We start from the raw sequence: 12406 nt of genomic DNA on the forward strand, positions 1-12406 counted from the left end.
ATGAATTTCGTAATTAATTTACTTAGTTTCTAATTTATACTGGTGTAGATCTTAGTTAAGTTATGTAATAATTTGTAGTCTGTATTAATTAGTAAATACTTATTACTGTCCAAGTATTTCTGAGGCAAAAGTGATATAATAGTATATTTAAAAAAAAGTTAAATTAATTCACAGTTATTTTATATAATTCATAATTATTTACTATAACTCGTATCTTTTCAAGGCAAAAAGCCACGGAATAGTATAATTTACTAGAAAGTCAGATTGTATTAAATGTATAATATAATTCTTTCTATTTACTGCTCAACAAGGCAAAGTTTGAAGAGAAAATGGGAAAATATTTAATATGCAATAAAAATATAAAGTGGGCTTAAGTGACAAAATAAAAAATCTAGGTGTTTTTGGTGCAAATCAAACAAAAATAAATGTTAAGAATAAAGGGTGATAAAACCTGCTGTTTACACATATTGATGTCTTTTTTCATTGATAAAATAATATTAAAGTGTATTAATAAATGTAAAATAGTTGAATGAAAGAGGAGAGGAGAGAGAATAATTGATTTAAGTAAGTTGTCATAAATCTATGATATTTAAAACTAGTGTTTAATTGGATATTAAACCAGTTTACTGTTTTAAATTTCAACAAAATAGGGCTATGACCTTTTGTTAAAAAAAAAAAAAAGTAAATCTTAATCACATCCCAAGTTAGGTTTTTTTTAATATAGATACCCAGTTCAAAGTTTCTTTTTTTATAATAGAGAATAAAACTTTTATTGATTACCTTCCACGATTACAAAAAGCCTATGAGGCATAGAACTGTAAAAGCTTAGGTGGAAAAATTCTCACATAGGTGCACCTGTAGCCTTGAGAGTGACCCAAGTTGCGAGCCAATCAGATGCACGATTGGCCTCATGAAAAATATGAGTAATTTTGTATGCTTGGTATCATTTTAGTAGAAGAGTGATGTCTTCGGTGATAGTCTTTATCATCTATAGGGGCTTTGTATTTTCACGTCTTCGGTGATAGTCCTTATCATCTATAGGGGCTTTGTATTTTCACACAGTATGTTGACAAGAAGCAGAGTCTTTTTCAATCTAAATCCAATCAATATCTATGAGCTTATTTTGCTAAAATATGCAAAGAGAATGTATGCAAATATATATATATATATATATATATATATATATATATATATATATATATAATTTTACTTTTGAGAAAGCGCCGCTTTTGTAGTTAAGTTTATTAAATTTCTTCATTAATTAGATTTGAGGAATATGGGCGTAAAAAAATAAGAATTTTAATTAATACCAACATTTATGTAAAAATCTATATATATATATGTAAATATTGAGTGACATACATGCAAATAAGAATGGTATGCGGGCAAAATAACTACTGCAAAGGTTGGATTTTGGACTATAAACATATGTATATGATATCTACGGGCTGCGGATACATACCGCCTTGATTTGAATCCGAACCAATAAAGTTCGTCGATTGCGTGGCAAAAGGGCGACCGTCGATTGCGTGGCAAAAGGATCCAAGAGAGGTTGGAGAGGATCCGATCCAAGTTTGTCTTCCGTGTGACCAAACCCAACCCCACCCCCCTCCCCCACCCCCAATCTCTAAATTCTCTATAGAGAGAGGGAGAGAGATCTCGAGATTCCTTGGATCGCTTCCTCTGATCAGAAAGATCTCGCAAGTTTGCTTCTCTTTTGGGGCACTAAACTTGGGGATCGCTCTCATCCATGGATTTTGCGCGAGCATGAGGCGGAGAAGACTTCTCTTAAGAGCCCTCGCGATCGGATCGTCGATTCTCCCCTGGTAGTTCCTCTTATTGCCTTTCCAATCTAGTTCGCCGTCAAATTTTGTATAATTTATCTTGGTTTTCTTAGCATCATACGCTTCAAATTCTTCCTATCTTGTGGTATTTACTTTTAAGGAATCATAGAACTGTTGGAGAAGATAGCAATTTAGAGCTAGTACAAGTATTGAATCTGTCAGTGGTGAGAAGTTTTGGGGCATTTTCCCCCTGTGAATGATTGTAGATGTTGTCCGATAGATTGCGTGAGACCAACTACTGGGGGTATAATTTTTTTGGATCTTGAAGAAGAATTTTCCAGATAAATTTTTGTATAATCTATCATGTCTCCAATGATCTGTGGATCTCAAATTTTGGAGCTTTACTGCCATTTATATTATTTAATTTATCTGGAGATATTGCTGCAAGAACAGCTTCATTAACTTTCTAGAAGAGTTAATTCAGACTCCAGTTTTTGGTTTTAAACCTTGTTAGTGATGTAAGAGTTGGCATATTTGCATGTTTTCCTAGGTAATGATGAGCTTGCCTGAGAGAGCTGAGGATTCAAAATTTCCTGCAGGGCAATCATCTCATTCAGGTGAAAGAGAGACAGAAGCTTCTTATTCTGAACAGACGGATAGTCGCTCAAAACATTTGAAGGCTTCCCTCTTGTCGAGTGTCCTCACATCAACTTTGTCAATATTTGGGACACACTCTGACTCATTTTCTGGTGAAAAAAAGGTAGCAAAGTCCAGAAACTATGGCTGGACAACAGCTGTAAAGAGGGTTGTGAGTGGTGGATCAATGAGGAGGCTCCAGGAGCGTCTTCTAGGGACGTGCAGGGCTGATGCTCTAAGCTTGACTGGTGAAATATGGCTTCTTGGGAAGTGTTACAGATTCTCGCCAGAGGAGTCATCCAGCGGAGGTGATCCTTCTAATAGTTATGCTGAATTTTTAGAAGATTTTTCATCAAGAATTTGGATTACTTACCGCAAAGGTTAGTGTCTGCTGAATCTGATTTTCATCAAACTGTTGGGATGAAAAATAAAATGGGTGATGTAATTGTAAGCATGGATCTTTTGCAGGTTTCAACGCCATTGGTGATTCGAAGTTTACTAGTGACGTCAACTGGGGTTGCATGATCAGAAGCAGTCAGATGATTGTTGCCCAGGTGCCTGTTTTACTGCTAGTTACATATATTAGTAGGCATGGACTTGTTAAACTTAAGAATGTTGTTCCTTAATGAATATCACAGGCATTGCTTTTCCATCATCTGGGAAGATCTTGGAGGAAGCCCTTGGAGAAGGTGAGGCTTATTGAGTGCAAAAATGAGCACCTAATTATGTTTTCTTGCGGAGGGCGACTGGGTGATGAATATCATTAGTTTGCTATGTATGGTTACTTATGGTGGTCCTGTGTTAAAATGCAGCCATATGATCCAAAGTACATTGAGATTTTACATCTCTTTGGTGATTCTGAAGCTTGTGCCTTTTCAATTCACAATCTGATTCATACTGGAAAGGGTTATGGTTTGGCTGTTGGATCATGGTTGGGTCCCTATGCCGTGTGTCGTACTTGGGAGACCCTCATTCGTACAAACAGGGATCAGGTTGACCAAGACAAGGGAGAAGAAGTCTTGCCTATGGTTTTATATGTTGTTTCTGGTGATGAGGATGGGGAACGAGGTGGAGCTCCTGTTGTTTGTCTTGATGTTGCTTCCAGACTTTGTTCTAATTTTAGCAAGGTTCAATCAGGCTGGGCGCCCATTCTTTTGTTAGTTCCTCTGGTTCTTGGACTTGACAAAGTCAATCCAAGGTAATTTAGCAGATTCAAAATATTGTTAATTTATGTACTATCAATTATATTTCTTTTAAGGAGAAAAAAAAGCACTCAAACTTTTATATGATTCTACACTTTTTGTGCAATCATAACTCCATAAGTTGGATTCCAGTAACACTTACTATGCAGTGCCTTTGAGGGCTTACTTTCATAATCTAATAGACAAATGATGACTTCACTCCCACCATTTCACGTAGATCTAGGATTTGTAGAACTTTTTTTGCCTTTTGCACTCTGCTGTCATTAATGTTTCTTTTGTTATATTATTCTGTCAGGTATATCCCATTTCTAAAGGAAACATTCACATTCCCCCAGAGTCTGGGAATTTTAGGCGGGAAACCTGGGGCATCAACTTACATTGTTGGCATACACGATGACAAAGCATTGTACCTGGATCCACATGAAGTCCAATTGGTATATCATTTAATATGCTCTATTTGTCTTTTGTCATATTTTTATATATAACCATGTCATTTTAATTAATTTAGCTAATTGTACTTCCCATAGTTGCTCATTCTCTTAAGAGTCTTTATAGAAAGAAGAAATATTGAAATGTATGGCAGAAGCTGCTGGGACCAGTATAATATTCATCCCATGATACGGGTTGTCTCTATAAATTCACTAGTTTTCGCAGTTATAATCCTAATGCCAGATTATCCAATAGATTTACCTTTACTTGTATTTAGGCGAAATCCTGTGTCCTAGAAGTTGGTTGTCTCGTAGGACGTTGATATCTTGATATACTATAAGTATGCTGAAATCATTTGTTTTCAGCTGAAACTTGTCTTTGGCTTCTTAATTTTGGTATCATTTGGCATGTGCACAAATGTATGTCTGCCACAAAACACCCCATGCTGGCACATTGCACCGGCCTTCATTGGCATTAGCATGGCAGGTGGAGGAGTTCCTCCTCTGTCTGTCTCCCTCACCCTTGTAATCATTTAATTTAAACTAAGTGAAAATAAGTTTTTCCCGGACCCATTAACTAAAGTGGATATGAGACTCTTGACCAGCCTGATTGCTGATATAATTAACCTATATGGTATGCCATCTTTCTTTGCTCGTATGAAATAATAAAGTAAACTTTTACAATGATCACCTGTGCTTTATGTACAAAGTTGATATTATATTTAATCTGCAATCACAGGCAGTTGATATTAAGCAGGACAACTTGGAGGCTGATACCTCTTCGTATCACTGCAGGTACATTTTTGTAATCTTAGATAAATTTAGGCAACTTGAACTACGAGTAGCTAGACATATTGTTTCCATCTTTATTGGACTGGTTATCATTATTTATGTTTGCTTTGCATCTTCCAGCATCGTGAGGCATCTGCCACTAGACCAGATAGACCCTTCATTGGCCATTGGGTTCTACTGCCACGATAAAGGTTTATTCATCTTCCTGGATTATGGGCACCATAGTAAGGGGTGTTCTGTTTAGTTAGAAGCTTTGCATGAACTTGATTCTCTCTAATTATTCCAGGTGATTTTGAAGATTTTTGCACTCGTGCTTCTGAGCTTGGAGAGAAGGCAAATGGAGCCCCGCTATTTACTGTTGCCCAGTCTCTTCTGCCTGCAAAACCAATATACCACCAAGATCCTCTGGCAGATAATATTGGTGACTCAAGCAACAGTGGAATGGGTGAAAGTTTTGGTGTGGAGAACTACAATGATATTGGTAGCCACACAGGTGAAGATGAGTGGCAGATCCTCTAAAAGAGCTGCTATCGTGCAGCCACATGCACATTGCAGCTGGAACAGACACAAATGTTCTAAGCTGTCACTGGCTAAAAATATCAAATTCGTTTGCACTTAGATCAGTTCAAAAGCTGAATTATGTTGATTTCCTTTTCCTTTCTTTGTAATCTATTCTTTGTAGGCTAGCAGTGGCCTTGTACAAATTAGAAAGCTTTTTTATTACTCAGGAACTATAAAATAGTTGTGTTCCTAAGTGGTTGGCAAATTACCCAGGTTACAAAACTAATTTGATTGAAATTCCAAGTAGCAACGTTTGTGATGAGTGACTCATGAATGCATTTATAGACATTTGCAATCTCAATTGCTGTTATCAATTTCTCATTGGTGGAGGGAAAAGCTTGCTCTGCCATTTTAAGGCTAGCTATAGTTTTTTTGTCTGCAGACTTTGTGTTTTCCATTTCACTTCAGCTCCTTCTGACAACTTTGGATCGAGGGAGGCAATGGATCTATTTAGAAGTGCTTGTCAAGAAAGGAAGAATTTAAAGGGGCCAAAGCAAGTACTTCCAGTATCCAAAAGGACTAGATCTTGCAGCATCAATATCATCCCCAACGCAAAGAAAAGAATCCATCTGCCAGAAGAACTTTCCCTCTTCCACAATGTCTCCTGCACCTCCTCCCTATTCTATTAACTGCTCTCTCTCCTCCTGGTTGCTCACATTCATCATGCCTACAGCCATCTCTACTCTCTCGCTTCTCTTCTTAGTCTCCTTCGTCGTCATCAAAGGTAATTAGTGCCACTCTTCCTCTTGCCAACGTTGCTTAACTTCTGAAACCAGTTTGAGAGCTTCTTATTTCAATTGCAGAGGTAACCGGCATTGGCATTAACTACGGCAAGCTCGCCACGAATCTTCCGCCGCCAACCCAAGTCGCACAATTCCTCTCCGAAAGCACCATTTTCGACCGCGTCAAGCTCTTCGACGCCGATCCCTGGACGTTGCAAGCCTTCGCCAATACCGGACTGTCGGTCGACGTGGCGGTCGCCAACCGCCTCATCCCGGACCTCACCGACCTTGCTTTCGCACAACGTTGGGTCCGGGACAACATAATTCCTCATGTCTCGGCCACCAACATAGCCCGGATCTTGGTCGGCAATGAAGTCATCTCAACTGCCAATAGAAGTCTAATTCAAAATCTTGTTCCCGCCATGCAAAACATCCACACTGCTCTTGTAAGCGTCTCTCTGCAACACAGGATTCAAGTCTCCACTCCTCACTCCCTTGGCATCCTCTCCGCCTCCACCACTCCCCCTTCCGCCGGAAAATTCCGGGACGGCTACGACGTCGCGATTATTAAGCCATTGCTGAGCTTCCTAAGAGCTACTGGCTCTCCCTTCATGGTGAATGCTTACCCTTTCTTTGGCTCCGCCGTCGACACCCTTGACTATGCCCTCTTCCGGCTCAATTCCGGGGTGGTGGACAAAGACACCGGGCTGACGTACTCGAACATGCTAGACGCGCAGCTCGACGCGGTCTACTCCGCGATGAAGCGGTTAGGCTTCGCCGACATCGACATCGTCGTATCCGAGACCGGGTGGCCGACGGTCGGAGACGAATGGGAGTTCGGCGTGAACATAGACTTTGCAAGGGACTACAACAAGAACCTCATCCGCCATGCCGCCTCCGGCATCGGCACGCCGCTCATGCCAGGCCGCACTTTCGACATATACATCTTCTCTTTGTTCAATGAGGATCTCAAGCCCGGCCCTTCGTCGGAGAGGAACTTTGGGCTGTTCCACACTAACTTGCTGCCTGTCTACGACATTGGTCTCCTAAGAACTCAGGTCTCAAGTCTTCACTACTTCACTATAACTCGTCAGTTCTTGATATTAACTCACTTGATTCAAAAATATTGAGCAGGCCCCGGACAAGAACACGGTGAGCTCGACGGTGAATCCGATGAACCCTCTCCCGGCCGACGTGAAGCACTGGTGCATTGCGAAGCCAAACGCAGATGTAATGTCGTTGCAGGAGAACTTAGACTACGTTTGTGGGCAAGGGATCAACTGTAGCCCAATACAACCAGGAGGTGAATGCTATTTTCCTGAGACAGTGCAAGCCCATGCAGCTTATGCCATGAATGCCTACTTCCACGCTTCTGGGCAGAATGCATTCGACTGTGATTTTGGACAAACGGGGATGATAACCTCAATTGACCCAAGTAAGCTTAAAGCAATCTATCTCCATATTTTGATCTATTTTAATCGAATTTGTGTAGATAAGCATCTGACTAAATTTGGTGTTTATATTTGCTTGTCTTCGTTAGGCTACGAGAACTGCAAATATAACCCGTGAGGAGGAAATCATGAACAAGAAGAGATCAAATGATGATTTAGATGTTAAGCTGCTGCATGTAATCTTTTTTTTTTTGGTGGTAATCCTTGATAGTAAACTATATGACAATTATAGATGCTTTTGGAGATCAAGGGATTTGTTAACCTCCCCAAATCCCTATTAAATGTATGCTTACTTCTTGATTAGTTCTTAAAACATCCATCCAAATCTAATGAAACAAATATTTAGGCGCAAATCTAATGAGGTACTGCTTTGATTTCTACTGCAAGAGACATATTTAATGGTTGATCACTTAAATGTGTTTGGATTAGGTCTAAATTAATTGGATCTGAATCACTTTCTTGACACAAATGAATTGGATCTTATGATTCTATTCTTTGTATCATGTATTACAAAGAATTAAATGAATTCCTCGTTATGTTTGTTGAAATAATTACACTAAAACTCCTAAACTACTGTATATTTCTATATGCACCCTCTTATTTATTTTAATACTCACTAAGTTTCTAAACTATAAAAAAATCTTTCACCTCGCCGTGTTAAGAAGAAATATTAAATAATTATGTTACATTTAATTTTCTTCTACAATAAGAATAAAATAGTTTTATAATTACCTATATGACACTTGCATGTATTTTTTTTATAAAAAATAAATAAAGAACGAGTATTTTATAGGTTTTTTAAAGTTAGAGAGTTAATATGTGACCAAAAAAATAAATTAGCGCACGTGAAAATGAGAAATAATTAAAAACATATTAGTGTAATTATCCTATTTTAATTTATAAAATGCTCCTCCTTATTAGTGTAACTATTCCGATAACTATTGGCAGTCGCTGCGTGCGCTTCTAGTCCACCATTGCAACAGAAGCCACAGCTCTAAAGAAATGGCTTCTTATGGTTCGAACGCAAGGCCACACCCATGTAGAGTTAGAAATAGAAATGATGGCAAGAAGAAACTTTCCCTTTCCCTCTCCCTTTAGGGTGAATCATACTCGCTAACAATAAGGAAACCCTATATAATCAAATTTACTACTTTAATATAAATTTCACCTGTCATAAAAAAAACAGTTTCCAAATGCTGATATTTTGCTTTTAATTTAGGAAAATTTGCAACTAGTACCCTATATTTTAGTAATTACAAACTTTTGCGATTAAAACCCCCCCTGGATATGTAACTCCCTCTCGTCACAGTCACGTCGTCTCTCTCTCTCTCTCTTTTCTGGCTTCTTTTCCTCTTCCAAATCTCCTACTAGGGTTTGTGACTCCTCCTCCCCAATCCACTTCCAGATCTTGAACTTTCCTCTGGTACTGCTTGATTCCTTTCGGCATTGGGGTTTCTACCATGGGTGACTGGCAAGAGCTCGGCCAGGCCGTGTTCATCGGCCTCGTCTTCTCCTTCCTCGTCGCCAAGCTCATCTCCACCGTCATCTCCTTCAAGGAGGACAACCTCAAGGTCGTCCGCCAGGAGACGCTTCTCCCCGATGCCTCTGAGATTGGATCCAGGAACGATCGCGGGGTTGACGAAGATAAAGACCCGGGGATGAAGGGATCGGTGGATGGGGGAGAGGAGGAGAGCGATGAGAGCGAGTGGGAGGGGATCGAGAGCACGGATCTGGATGAGGAATTCAGCGCGGCGACGACGTTCGTGGCGGCCACGGCGGCGGACCGGGCGTCGGCGAAGGTTTCCAATGAGGTGCAGTTGGAGCTCTATGGTCTATATAAGATTGCCACCGAGGGGCCGTGCACGGCACCGCAGCCTTCGGCGCTCAAGATCACGGCGAGAGCCAAGTGGTAGACTTATTCAAGTCCAAAAAATTATTTGTTTTAAAGATTTCATTCTTTTTGCTGCGTCTGCTTTAGTTATGGTTAACAAGGGAGTGCTAAAATATTGGATGATGAAATTAGGATTCCTGTATCATAATCCCGGTCCAAAACAGGAAAAGAAATTGCGTTAAAATCGTTTTTGAACCTAATTTTTCATATCGGCTTCAATAGTTTTCTCTGATTGAATGCTATTTTTTTTAGTTCGAAATGTATGCTCGGAGGCCAATTTTATTCGTTATTTACATCACAAATACTTCACATTGTTCTCCTCGAGGTGACTCAAGCTCATTTCTTTTCTATGTTGGTGACCTCTCTCTGCAAGGAATGCGTGGCAGCGATTGGGTGTAATGCCTCCAGAAGAAGCTATGCAGAAGTACATTATGATCGTGAATCAGCTATACCCTTCCTGGGCATATGGTTCCTCTACTGTGAGTTCTTACCTCTTAACGTTTTCTTTGTGCATATATTTTGCTTTTCTCTATTACGAGTAGACTTCTCATTCTTTATTACCAACTAGAAAAGGGAAGATGAAGATGCTGCTGCTTCTAGTTCAACTGCAAAAGGAACAATGGGCCCTGTTTTCAGCAGTTTTATACATGAGGAAGAGTCAGAGAATGATTTGTAAGGTTCTTCACGAAAACCAAGTCCATTTTCCTAGAGTGTCTTGCCAGAATTATTTAATGGTATTTATCAGGGATATAAAGAATAAGCATAGACATCCTTGACATTAAAAAAAGGAATTGTATAGCATTTTGTTACTGGTCCAGCAATCTTCTCTCATTTGCTTTTATACTAAAAGGTAACATGTAAACAAGCTTAACTTGCTATTGGATGTTAAAGATTTGGAATAACCTTGCAACTAAATGCAATGCCCAAATTACATTTTGATCTCCATTTGGAAGAGCTTTTTAAGGTTAGTTTGTTGATAGGATGGAGTCCTATGTAAGCACCCTTGTTTCACTGCGTAGTGATTTCCAGATTTTAGCAGTATCAGTGTTTTAAAATTTGTTGTTTCTTCCAGAACCTTAGATGCAATACACATTGCTGCAAGAGAAGGGGCTGGAAACGACTTACTTAAGCATATCAGCAATGGTGTTTCTGTAAATTTGAGAGGTTTGCTTTTTCTCAAGGGCTCTTGTTTTACTGATCAAAAGATATGCCTTAATATATTCTACCTGCTGCTGTTTGCCTTCAAGTTGTTTTTCTGTCACGAAGCCAGATGATTCAGCTGCCAACTGGCCTTGTGTTTTCATGTCAATTTCCTCTTGTCTGATTCTTCTCTGGGCAAGAACTGTGCAATGATAGAAGTCTAATTTAGTTTCAGAGCCATCCTGCCACACCCCCACCCCCCCAAAAAAAAAAAAAATCATTTGGAGCCTTATCTTTGAGTTGTGCCCTATAGAAACCCATATTGTCAGGACAGACCTTTACTTATGATAAGCCATGTTACTACTGCAATATTTTTCTTCCAGAAAAATATTTTTGCCTGCTTATCATATCATCCAGTTTGTCTATGTATAAAAGACAAAGGATTAAATGTTACCTTGTCTCAAAGTAGCTTAGAAGTCCTTTATTGTATTAGTTGTTCTTTACATGATTTGTCTTGTGCTTCTTGCAGATAGTGAAGGAAGGACTCCTTTGCATTGGGCTGTAGACCGAGGCCATCTTAATGCTGTTGAAATTCTTCTTAATGAGTATGCTGATGTGAATGCCAAGGTATATGCATAAACTTGGTTCATAGAACAAGAACCTATAAGTTAGTGTTGTCTATAGCATATACCTTGGTTTTCTCGTAAGGGGAGGGACAATGATAAAAGAAAATGGCTTTACAGATGGCAAGGAGAGTGGATGGACCTAATTTGCCATATCCATCTGCTGCCAAGTGAATAAAGAATGTATACTTGTATCTGAAGTCGCAATTTTGATGACTAACTCTCGATTAATGCCTGCTGAAATTTTGTTTGTTTGTGCTGTTTGTGTCCATGGAAAGTTGATTAGTTTTTTCTATTGGAGAATATAAATGCGTTGCTTCTATTGAAGAATGACAGTATATGCCTATAGCCTTCATGTTTTCTGTTTTTCCATCATGGTTTTGTTTTTTCTCCTAAGCTCCTTATCAATTTTATGTCAATTTTGACTTTGTTTCTGACTAGTAACGTTGCTTTATATGTCCTTGTAGGACAATGAAGGTCAAACGCCACTGCATTATGCTGTTGTTTGTGAACGGGAGGCGGTTGCTGAGTTGCTTGTCAAAAACCATGCTGCTCGTCTTACAAAGGATCATGACGGGAATTCGCCACTCGATCTTTGTGAATCGCAATGGAATTTTATGACATCAGATAAGTGAATAATTTTTCCTGGAAGCAATAATTTTTCCTGGAAGCCTGGAAGCTAAGGAATCTGCTGTCATATGTATATACCTTCTCAGCTTCTATGTCAAAATGCTTTCATGATGAGGAGAATGCTGTTGCTCATACTCTGATCTCAAGTAACTGAAAGAAATTTGGCTTTCAAGCCGTAACACTTGTCATATAGACTAGCTGTATGAGAATTATGTTTTACTTTGATGTATGATTTTTTACAGTTTAATATTCAAGGGAAACTTATCAGAATGTTTTAATTTTTTTTATCGTTCACACCTATGGATATTTACTGTCTGACTTTTACATCTTATATTTAATGTCTCAAAAACACATGGAATAGAAAATATTTGATTACTTTAAAAATAAATAATAAAAAAGTCTAAAATACTCTTCATTTGGTTTTAAAATTTAATTTTATATTTATTTTTACAATAACATAACTCAAATATTTATTTTACTTTAAAACGTAGGATGTTTTAAATTCTAAATCCCAAACTAATAGATAGCATAACTCAAATATTTAAT

General features: G+C 38.7%; 3 protein-coding genes across 4 annotated transcripts; all 3 read left to right on the forward strand.

The window, feature by feature from the left end:
• The first annotated feature begins 1613 nt into the window (after positions 1-1613).
• Positions 1614-5662, forward strand: LOC140801028 (cysteine protease ATG4B-like). Of its 2 annotated transcripts, none has more exons than XM_073156013.1 (9): positions 1614-1826; positions 2384-2800; positions 2889-2974; positions 3059-3109; positions 3233-3618; positions 3918-4056; positions 4790-4845; positions 4963-5033; positions 5129-5662. In XM_073156013.1, exons 2-9 carry the CDS (start codon positions 2608-2610, stop codon positions 5359-5361), a joined length of 1215 nt encoding a protein of 404 aa, XP_073012114.1. In that variant the 5' UTR covers positions 1614-1826; positions 2384-2607; the 3' UTR covers positions 5362-5662. The 2 variants fall into 2 exon arrangements, with proteins under 2 accessions (XP_073012114.1, XP_073012113.1); XM_073156012.1 differs by having other exon boundaries at positions 1617-1826; positions 2335-2800.
• Positions 5663-5880: 218 nt separating this feature from the next.
• LOC140801029 (glucan endo-1,3-beta-glucosidase-like) lies at positions 5881-7929 on the forward strand. The gene is made up of 4 exons (XM_073156015.1): positions 5881-6127; positions 6207-7183; positions 7260-7560; positions 7666-7929. The coding sequence occupies exons 1-4, from the start codon at positions 6001-6003 to the stop codon at positions 7692-7694; spliced, it is 1434 nt and encodes a 477-aa protein (XP_073012116.1). The 5' UTR covers positions 5881-6000; the 3' UTR covers positions 7695-7929.
• A 672-nt stretch (positions 7930-8601) lies between these two features.
• Positions 8602-12138, forward strand: LOC140801206 (acyl-CoA-binding domain-containing protein 1-like). The gene is made up of 6 exons (XM_073156207.1): positions 8602-9485; positions 9841-9946; positions 10036-10139; positions 10540-10631; positions 11137-11234; positions 11698-12138. The coding sequence occupies exons 1-6, from the start codon at positions 9037-9039 to the stop codon at positions 11863-11865; spliced, it is 1017 nt and encodes a 338-aa protein (XP_073012308.1). The 5' UTR covers positions 8602-9036; the 3' UTR covers positions 11866-12138.
• Positions 12139-12406: the final 268 nt, after the last annotated feature.

Source organism: Typha latifolia, chromosome 14 (genome assembly GCF_019914945.1).
Source record: "Typha latifolia isolate L0001 chromosome 14, TyphaL0001v2, whole genome shotgun sequence".
NCBI classification, from domain to species: domain Eukaryota; kingdom Viridiplantae; phylum Streptophyta; class Magnoliopsida; order Poales; family Typhaceae; genus Typha; species Typha latifolia.

Bases quoted from the DNA above. Each gene is read 5' to 3' on its own strand.
- LOC140801206 (XM_073156207.1), top strand. From the start codon at position 9,037: ATGGGTGACTGGCAAGAGCTCGGCCAGGCCGTGTTCATCGGCCTCGTC. The intron at 10,140-10,539 runs GTAAGGTTCTTC...TGTTTCTTCCAG, and splicing joins GAAGAGTCAGAGAATGATTT to AACCTTAGATGCAATACACA. The intron at 11,235-11,697 runs GTATATGCATAA...ATGTCCTTGTAG, and splicing joins ATGCTGATGTGAATGCCAAG to GACAATGAAGGTCAAACGCC.
- LOC140801029 (XM_073156015.1), top strand. From the start codon at position 6,001: ATGTCTCCTGCACCTCCTCCCTATTCTATTAACTGCTCTCTCTCCTCC. The intron at 6,128-6,206 runs GTAATTAGTGCC...TTTCAATTGCAG, and splicing joins CTCCTTCGTCGTCATCAAAG to AGGTAACCGGCATTGGCATT. The intron at 7,561-7,665 runs GTAAGCTTAAAG...TGTCTTCGTTAG, and splicing joins GATAACCTCAATTGACCCAA to GCTACGAGAACTGCAAATAT.
- LOC140801028 (XM_073156012.1), top strand. From the start codon at position 2,338: ATGATGAGCTTGCCTGAGAGAGCTGAGGATTCAAAATTTCCTGCAGGG. The intron at 4,057-4,789 runs GTATATCATTTA...CTGCAATCACAG, and splicing joins ATCCACATGAAGTCCAATTG to GCAGTTGATATTAAGCAGGA. The intron at 4,846-4,962 runs GTACATTTTTGT...TGCATCTTCCAG, and splicing joins ACCTCTTCGTATCACTGCAG to CATCGTGAGGCATCTGCCAC.